Source organism: Cebus imitator, unplaced genomic scaffold, assembly GCF_001604975.1.
Source record: "Cebus imitator isolate Cc_AM_T3 unplaced genomic scaffold, Cebus_imitator-1.0 Scaffold446, whole genome shotgun sequence".
Lineage (NCBI taxonomy): Eukaryota > Metazoa > Chordata > Mammalia > Primates > Cebidae > Cebus > Cebus imitator.
This window is the reverse complement of record NW_016107761.1, coordinates 1142164-1151850: the sequence shown is the minus strand read 5'-3', so window position 1 is coordinate 1151850 and position 9687 is coordinate 1142164. Positions and strand designations below refer to the sequence as shown.

Sequence of the window (9687 nt, the reverse complement as noted above, 5' to 3'; positions counted from 1 at the left end):
ACTCCATAATAACTTATGGTGGTGACACGATCCCTAGCACAAGAATAATACTCCATAATAACTTATGGTGGTGACATGATCCCTAGCACAAGAATAATACTCTGTGATAACTAATGGTGGTAGCAGTAAGAGTGCTACTACTAGCTGACCATTCTGAAAGCTGAGCCTGAGTAAGTGATTAGCATACATGGTACAGTTGTAACTTCTTAACACATTAATTAATTTAATCTTCACAGCAACTCCATAAGGTCCATACTTTTATTAGTACAACTTACAGAAAGTAAAACTGAAGCATACACAGTTAACTTACTTGCCTAAAATAAGCTTAAGTAGAAGAACTAATATTTAAACCCAGGCAGTCTCTCTCTAGAGCCTTCTATGTTAGCCACTAACCTTGTGGTACTGTTATCAAGTAAATGGGCTTGCTGTCTGATATGCTCAGAAGTCAATAACCATGCACCAGCTTTTGAGAAAAGAAAGGTTTTACTGCAAAACTGGTCAGCAAGGAGACATGAGCGGGCTCAAATCTGTCTTCCTGATTTGGGGGTCTTAGACAAGTTTTAAGGGACCGAGAGAAAGGATTTAGTAATACTGGGTTGGTAGGGTCTGGTTGAAGGCTTCAGATTTGGCCATTTAAGGTAAAGTAGATTGAGGTGGATTTGAGCTCAGATCTTCCTGGCCAATGAACCCATCGCTTCTGAAAGAGTTTTGCCATCCAGGTTCCAGGGATCTTCCTGTCTTCTTGGTTCTGAAGGAAGGAATCATTGGTTCCAGGTGTTGGTAGAGGTCAAAGCTTTTGGCTCTGTTGTACCTACAAGCTAACTCAACATTTTATTATCAGCATAATGGAGCCATTTTGGGCTGATCCTGCAGTTAAAAATCTTCCCCTTTTTGTCTGGTTTAGTTTTCAATCTTGAGGGAATTGAGTGTCTACCAGTCTAGCTACTTGTTGTTGAGAAGGGACATAGGTCTGGGTTTGAGGAATGAAGTTGTTTCATATTTAACTGTAAATATTCACAGGTCCTGGGCTGTGGTCAAACAGGCGGATCAGCAAACTTTTGATATTTAATAATTATTTCATGAATGGTGGAATTGATTTAAAAATACAAGATAGACAGCAGGTACAGACCTTGAGAGAAAGAAGAGACATCTCAACATATATAGAAATGTAATTTTTAGTTTAAGTGGACCCTCAAAAATAAATCTCATTCCTGATGAAAACAGGTTGTTTATATATTATATCCAGGTTTGTTAGAGAACACTAGAAGTGTTCAAGTGGTTTTTGGTGTAATATTATTTGGGTGGGTCTCAACTTTTTTTAGAAGTTTTAATGTAAACACAGCATGATATATTAGTCAAAGCACAAACACCTCTTTGTTTAGCCAGTATATAACCTAGAGTAATTTTATTATCTAGTATTACTTTAGCCAAAGCACCTAACTCTCTCTGTTGAGCCGCCGTAGCCGATGTGGTCTCCTTGGCAAGCTTTTTCAAGGAGAGAGAAAGGTTTTTAATCATATGTTTATGAGAAGCAACTCCCTGCCATGGCAACAGAGTTTGTCTAAAGAAATATCCTACACCATCTGGTGGGCCACCTGGTAAATATTTATCTGGGAGCATGTTTAGCATAGATCTTTTGGCCATTGTGAACGGTTTTATGGTGTTAGTCTAATGCCTAGCATCATTAACGTTATAGTCAACGAAAGGAGTGACTAAGTACCCTAGTAAACAGATGTCTCTTGGGCATCAGCTGTCAAGGCATTCATAGTCCCAGGGCTGGCCATTTGTTTCATAGACAAAGACGTATCCTGAGGAGGCGCATAAAATACCAACCATGTTAACATTTAAGTTCTCAGTTTGGGGAATTTTACTTTGGACTTGATCAAACTAGAAGCCAGAGTATAGTGGAGTCTAAAAGAGTTATCTGATTTACAAATTGGTAGGGAAGAGGGCAATCCTTGAAGTTCTAATAGGTTCTTTTTATTTAAATCTTGATGTAATCATGTAGATCTACAGTTTGAGGATATGCCACTATATCTCTCCTGGACCAGAGGATAGAAAACAGGAAGTGGAATGGTGGAATGTAGGTGTGTCAAGTAAACGATGATTTCTGTTTCTGCATTAGCCAATGTCTAGCTTCTGTGAGCATAGAACCCTTTATCCTCACAGTTTTTTAGCTGTTGACATAGGTGTCCTTGCAGGAGATGCTAATGGAAAACAGGAACTAACAATCCTCTACCAGCAAATCTGACCCCATAGGTTATACCTGTGGGTTTTTGATCATAGGTCACCAGAAAATTAGGCACTTTAGAGAAGATGGTTACAGAGATAAGCAGTGGATCAGCACAATCAAGTGCAGAGGAAGGTTTTGGATGACATCTTTAACATTTAGATAGATTTTGTGAGGTAGGTAGGGATTGGGACATTTTTATCAAGAAATTATCTTTTTGGTGGGGCGTGGTGGCTCATGCCTGTAATCCCAGCACTTTGGGAGGCCAAGGTAGGTGGATCACTTGAGGTCAGGAGTTTGAGACCAGCCTGGCCATCATGGTGGAATCTTGTCTCTACTAAAAATACAAAAATTAGCCAGACGTGCTTGCTTGAACTCAGGAGGCGGAGGTTGTAGCAAGCTGAGCTCATGCTACTGAACTCCAACCTGCATGACAGAGTGAGACTCTATCTCAAAAAAAAAAAGAAAGAAAGAAAGAAAGAAAAGAAATTATATTTTTATGTTGAGGTTGGGGCAAGCAAAAGGATATAAAAGGATATAATAGAGAAAAACTGGGCATTGTTAACAGAGGAAATGGTTTTGTTTCCCTGGGAGCAGCTATTTGGCTGACAGAAAGAAAAGAATCAGAATAAAATAAACTCTACCCAAGGAAGGGCTCTAAGGTCCTAAATAACATTTTTGAGGTGAAATCAAGGAGGTAGAGATGATTAATTCAATAGCGTAGAATCATGTATATGACACCAAGGTAGAAATTTACTTGCATTAATACAGGCTTGGTCCGATATCTTGGGCAAGCTTTCTCCTTTAGCTGTCTCCTGTTTCTGTCCTCCCAGTTCCATCAGGTGGAGGTTGGTGTTAGAGACAGGAACAGATTTTCATTTATCTGGAGATCCAGGAGGCTTTTTGGTCTTATTGGGTTTTTTGAAAATCAGTTACAAGTTTCCAAGAGTGTTTCAGGGTGGAAAAGCTGGTTGTGGGCCTCCACAGCCATCTGGTGTCTGCTCAGTCTGGTCCTTTGGTTTTACTTATCTGTGAAGGGTATGACCTGTTTTAGAATTTTACAGGGGCCAAGAGGAATCTTCTGAAAATGGGAATAACTTTTACCCATGAATGACGAATTTAGGGCCTCAAACCTTTTATCTTTATTGCTGAACAGATCACTAAAGGAACTTCATAGGGCCTATTCTATTTGGACTGTAGTTGGTCTTCAGGATGGTGATTTTTCTAGGTCTTAAGTTGCACTCAGTTTCCTGAACTTAGACAATGTAAAGGAACATCTATAGGAAACATTAAGATAGCTAGAAGTGTAATTATGTGTAGCAGATGAAGTTGTACCCAGAGACTGTACGTTTTATAGCATCTAATGCATTTACATTATGATCATTTTCAAGATTAAAATAATATTTAGTCTTAAGAAAGGATGTATCACATAGAATTTTGTAGGGGCTAACCCGGTGCTTGCTTTTAGGGGCCAATCTTACTCTAAGTAGGGCAAATGTCAAGACCTTATCCTGTGTTAAATTGGTTTTTTGACACATTTTGGCAAGTGTATTTTTTAAGATATTATTTATCTTTTGAGTCTTTCTTGTAGACTGGAGATTCTCAGAGATGCATAATTTCCTCTGCATCCTAAGTGTTCCATAAACTTCTTATGTAAGTCTGTTATCTCTGTTGTCACTTTGCATTGAAGTTGGCTATCCAAAGTAAGGAATTACATCTTTTAATAAAGCTTGAGTTACCTCAGATGCATTTTGTTTGATATGGAAGGACCCTGACCCATCTAGTGAAGGTGTCTACAAGTACCAACAGGCATCTATCCAAGTCTTGAGTACGAGTATGAAATCTCTACCGATTTGCTCTTTCTAGATTTACCTTTGAGTACTCGGTTAAATAAGGCCAGATTCATACTTGGAATAAGTACCAGAGCCTTTGTTTTAGGCTCTTTTGTCCTGGCTGTATGTTTTTCTGCCTGATCAGCTAGATTATTGCATTTAGTTATCTAGCTATCAGTTTTCTGGTGTCCTGGTCAGTACACTATGGCCACTTTTTTTGGCAGCAAAATGGAGTCTAAGAAGTCTAATATCTCTCTTGTATGTTTAATTTTTTTATGAGATTAGTGAGTCTCTGTCTTTTTATATGGCTTCATTTGCATGCACTACCAAAAAGACACGTTTGGAGTCTGTATAAGTGGTTACCTTTTTCTTTGTCCTGAAATGTGAAGCTCATGTGAGGGCATGAGTTCTGCTTTTTCAGCAGAGATACCAGGTAGGAAAGCGTCAGCTTTTAAGATTTTCTGGTAAGTCACTACTGTATATCTGGCTTTTCAGAGATCCTGATCCATGAATCTGTTCACATTGGTGAACATTCCCAGGTCTGGGTATTTCAAAAATTAATTTGTCAAGTCAGGCCTGCTCTGATAGAGCCTCTTCATGGATTTCAGGGAGTGGGCCTTCTTCTACTTGTAATAAGGCAACTTGGAGGGTGTAAGCTTGTCTAAGAGACACCCTAATATTTACTCGTTCTGGTGAAAAATTACTTGTGCATTTAATTTTGTTAGCAAGTCTTATCCCAGAAAAGGTATTGGACATTCAGGTATATATAGGAAGCTACGTTTAAATAGGTTTTCCCTCTATGGCATTTGAGTGGCTGAAGGAAAGGCTTTCAAAGGTGATTCCCCAGATACACCAGTAAGAGCAGTGGCCTTTGGGAACAAGAAGCTTTGTCTTGTGTTTGGGATAGAGTATGTAGCTCCAGGTTCAGCTAGAAAATCTATGCATCTCTTTTTCCACAGCAATTGTCATCTGCACTTCTTTGTGGGAAATGTTGACAGAGCTAATTGAGTGTATAAAAGTCTCTGGGTCTCATCATTACTGGTTGCTATTAGTAAGCTGTGGCATGTGGTGGGTTGACTTGTGGGGAATTTTACCTTAAAAGTCCATAGACAAGTATGTTACTAAAGTTTTCCATTTTGTAGAAGTTTATCTGAAATGACTGGAACAAGTTCTTGTACTAAGAAGGTTTTCTGAGTCTATGGTATGGTGACTATAGGTATTCATCTTCAGAGAATCACCAATGGGCTAGATATGCCCTCTTTCATGTCTCAGAGGGTCCTTAACACCAGATGGTATTGGATTGCTTGAGATGTTAGCGTTCCCAAGGCCCCTTATGTGCTCCTCCTGGATGAGCTGTTGAAGTTTTCTCTAACCCAGGAATGGGGAATGTTTTTTCTGGTGGGACTGCCTATAAAATTACTTTATGTCACAGGCCAATAACCTCAACACCTCTGCCAGTCTCTTAGGAACACTCTAAAAGGGCAGGAGGAAGCAATGTATTTCATCTTTGGAATCCAAGGACTTTCATTTAAACAAACTTCTAATGAGGTTCTTGTCACAACCACCAAAAATTTTAACCTCTGTTAGGACAAATAATTATGCAAATCAAAAATTCACACACACAGACAAAGGAAAACCAAAACCAAGCCAACCTGAGAACTCTAACAGTTACTGAATCTTAGTATTGCACTTATTCTTTGGGATCCTACCCCAAAGCCAGGACTGTAATAATCTAACCAGGATCTCCCTAGGGTAGGATTCAAACCCATGATACTACACAAAAATAGGACTCTATAGTCCTAGACCAAAGACAATTTAAGGTGTAAGCACATATTAACAACATATGAGTCCAAAAGACATCTTATCCAGAAGTAATTTCTTTTCTCAAAAGAGAAAGTAGCACTCAAGGAGCTTGAAATGTCATGACAGAGAATAAGGACCCCACAGCTGAGCCTCTGGATAAACTAGTCTAGGTAGTACCACTCAGGGTCAGCGAAGAAGCTTTTGTCCCCACTGAGGGGGTATAGTGCCTTGGCTGGCGTTGGCCTCGCATTGGGCACCAAGATTTGCTATCAAGCAAATGGGTTTGCACACAGAAGCCAATAACTATGGCATCAGCTTTTGAGAAAAGAAAGGGCTTTATTGAAAAACCAGTCAGCAAAAAGAAAGGAGTTGGCTCAAATCTGTCTCCTTGATTCGGGGTGTAGGGGAGGTTTTAAGGGATCAGAGAACAAGGGAAAGGATTTAGAAATGTTGACTTGGTAGGGTCTGATTAGAGGGCTCCAAATATAACTATCTATGGTAAGGTGTGTTGAGATACATTTTAACCTGGGATCATCTGGGCCAGTGGACCCTTCACTATTGAAAGAGGTCTGGCTTTCAGGTTTCAGTCATGTCTTGGTCTTGTTTCTAAGGGGAGGAGTCTTTGGTTCTAGGTATTGTTAAAAGTCAAAGATTTTACTATTGCGCATGTCTGGTCTATACGATTTGCAGTTATGTAGCTGTTGGCAGTGTGGGAGAAGAGTGTTGTTTCTCTGGCCAGGAAATAAATGAAATGTGCTGGTATCAGAGACTAAATTCATTGTAGCATCCTGCTTCTGGTGCAGCCATGAGCAGCAGGCTTCTCTGCTGTGTGATCATTTGTCTCCTAAGAGCAGGTGAGTCCTGGGCACAGGTGAGGAGTCCCTGTCACCGAATTCAAGGATCTAACTATAAAATGTTTCTTCATGAAAGTCACATTAGTCTTCTTTTCCAGGCTCTGTCTTTATTTGATCACCCATTTTTCCCCCAAACAGACTTCAAGGACGCTATAGTTACACAATTCCCAAGACACAGAATTATTGGGACAGGAAAGGAATTCATTCTACAGTGTTCCCAGAATATGAATCATGTTGCGATGTTCTGGTATCGACAAGACCCAGGATTTGGACTGAAGCTGGTCTATTATTCACCTGGCCCTGGCAGCATTGAAAAAGGAGATGTCTCTGAGGGGTATCATGTTTCTCGAAATAATATAACATACTTTCCCCTGACCCTGAAGTCTGCCAGCACCAACCAGACATCTGTATATCTCTGCACCAGCAGTTCAGCCACAGTACTGCATAGCCACATCCTCTCTGCACAAAAAAGGTGCAGGCCAAAGAGGAAAAGCCTGCCCACAAAATTCCTCACCCCAAATAAGAGAAGTTTCTTCACAAGTATTGGACAAAAAACGCCAAACTCTGTAAAATATTTGAAGAGATTTATTCTGAGCCAAACATGAGTGAGCATGGCCAGAGGCAGAAGCTCAAGAGGGCCTAAGAACATGTGCCCAAAGTGGTCAGGCTACAGCTTCGTTTTACACCTTTTTAGAGACATCAGACATCAATCAATACATGTAAGCTGTACATTGGTTCAGTTTGGAAAGGTGGGACAACTCAAAGAGGGGGCTTCCAGTCATAGGTGGAGTCAAGGACTTTTCAGATTGGCAGTTGGTTGAAAGAGTTATTATCTAAAGACGTGGAATCAATATAAAGGAGTGTCTGAGTTGTGGGGACCAACGTTCTTATTATGCAGATGAAGCCTCCAGGGACCAGGCTTCAGTGAGAATAGACTGTGTTTCTTATCAGGCTTTAAAAGGTACTAGACTCATAAGTTAATTCTCTTCTGGATCAGGGAAAAGACCTGGAAAGGAAAGAGAATTATCTATAGAATGTATATTTTCCCCATAATAGACAGCTTTGCAGGGCCATTTAAAAATATGTCAAAAAAATATACTTTGGGGTAAAATATTTTGTTTTTTTTTCAGAGCCTGCTATCAGTCATATTGATATTTTATTGCTACAATGTGTCTGTTTTACCACTCTTAAGGTCTCCATTTTAATATTATTGGCTGTCACAGAGAGACAATGAGATTTGCCCTTAGTTCCTTACAGTCTCTTTCTGATTCCCTTGATCTGAATTCAAATACACATCAAATCTGTCTCATGTTTGAAATCCTTCTGATCTCCACTTCTGCTTCAAGACAGAGAAAAACTCTGCTTTTAAAGGGCTTTGGTGATTAAGTTAGGCTAACCTGAATAATATTTATTTTATCAAAGAATGTAACATAAGTGCTTGAATGACATCTTATTATATTTTTAGGCTCCATTCATGCTCAAGTGAAGGAGATTATACATGGGCATGAGTCATTAGAGGTCATTCTTGGAATTCTGCCTATCACACCAATGGAGATCAAATGCCAAGAAAGTCAGGAATAGAAATTTGGAAAGCATACAATCAAATATACTAAATTAGAATTCAAAACTACTCAAGATGGTTCAGAGTTTTGGCCATGCAGTGGATCAAATTTTCTTACTACTGCTTAACCAAGGACACAGTACAAAAGTAGAATGAACTGGTCTTTATCAAAACAGAACAAAGACCATATTTAAAAAGGAAAGGCAAGAAGGTGGAATAGATCTGGCTTTTACTTGAAGGACACTGGAGATTCAAGTTAAGAAACGGAATTGTCTTAGTCCCCAAATTAACAAAAGAGAAGAAAGATGAGACCAGAACCTTTGTCAATGAAAGAGCAGTGAAGTGGAAAGGCAGAATGGAGGGTGGAGAGCACGTTTCTGAAGAGAATAAACTTAGTTGTCAGATGAAAAGAGATAAATAGTTAGCTTTGTCCTTACAAATTTTGAGGTAACTTATGGAAATACTTTTTCTTATCAGTTGATTAATTTGGGGGGAGGTAGCACAATCCTTCGAAATTCCAGTGAGTAGAAAATTAGGCTCAACCTCAAGATGAAGCCTCGAAAAAGCAATGTCTGTTCGAATCCAGTTAACAGGAGAACATCTACTGTGATTTTATTATCAGCAAGCTGGTGAAAACTTCCTGAAGAAGAAATATGGGATGATCCAGAAACCGATTAAAGTCTCAGAACAACAAATAGTTTCTCTTCTCGTGAATTAATTCACCCTTTCACAATTAAACAGAGATAACTCAGGGTACCTTAAATACTGATGAGCTTCACAGAAATGAATTGCCACCCAATTCCATTGATGGAGAAAGATAAGAAAATGAGGAAGGAAAAGGTACTTTCAGAGAGAAGAATTGTTGAGAAGGTAGCAGTCCTTTCTCCTTTCTCTTTCCATGAGATAGTTGCTATTCATAGCTCTATGATGGGGACTGGGAACACAAGAATCACCACTCATGGATTAATGAATTCAAGATCTGTACCTTCCATTTTGATTCCATATTTGAACTTAAATTTATTCAGGACACCAACTGAACACTTAAAGTTAAAACTCATATCATATTTCCCTCCCAAGCTGTATTTCCTCTGAGTTCCTGACTTGATGGATTATTTATCTGTACAATATATGAACACAGAGAGTTAGGCCTTATTTGCCTTGGACACCCAATTTGTATGTAAGCTCTTTCATTTCTAACTCCTAAATATTTTAGTTCTTTATTTATTATCTCAATCACTGCAACCACTGCCATGTTTATGCCCTTTTTACTAGCTTACCAAATAAATACGAAAGGTCTCATTAATCTCTCTAGCTCCTTAATAATCTTCATTCCATCTAATTTAGTATTAGTATTATACCCAAGTAGAATCTTCCAAAGTACAAAGATCTCTTTCTGTCACTCCTTCT

At 39.1% G+C, this 9687-nt stretch overlaps 1 gene segment (V, D, J or C); it reads left to right on the top strand.

Annotated features, from left to right (window-relative positions):
* The first annotated feature begins 6257 nt into the window (after nucleotides 1-6257).
* LOC119468537 lies at nucleotides 6258-9579 on the top strand. The segment is given in 2 exon segments: nucleotides 6258-6719; nucleotides 6858-9579. Coding segments are annotated over 2 exon segments (516 nt in total).
* Nucleotides 9580-9687: the final 108 nt, after the last annotated feature.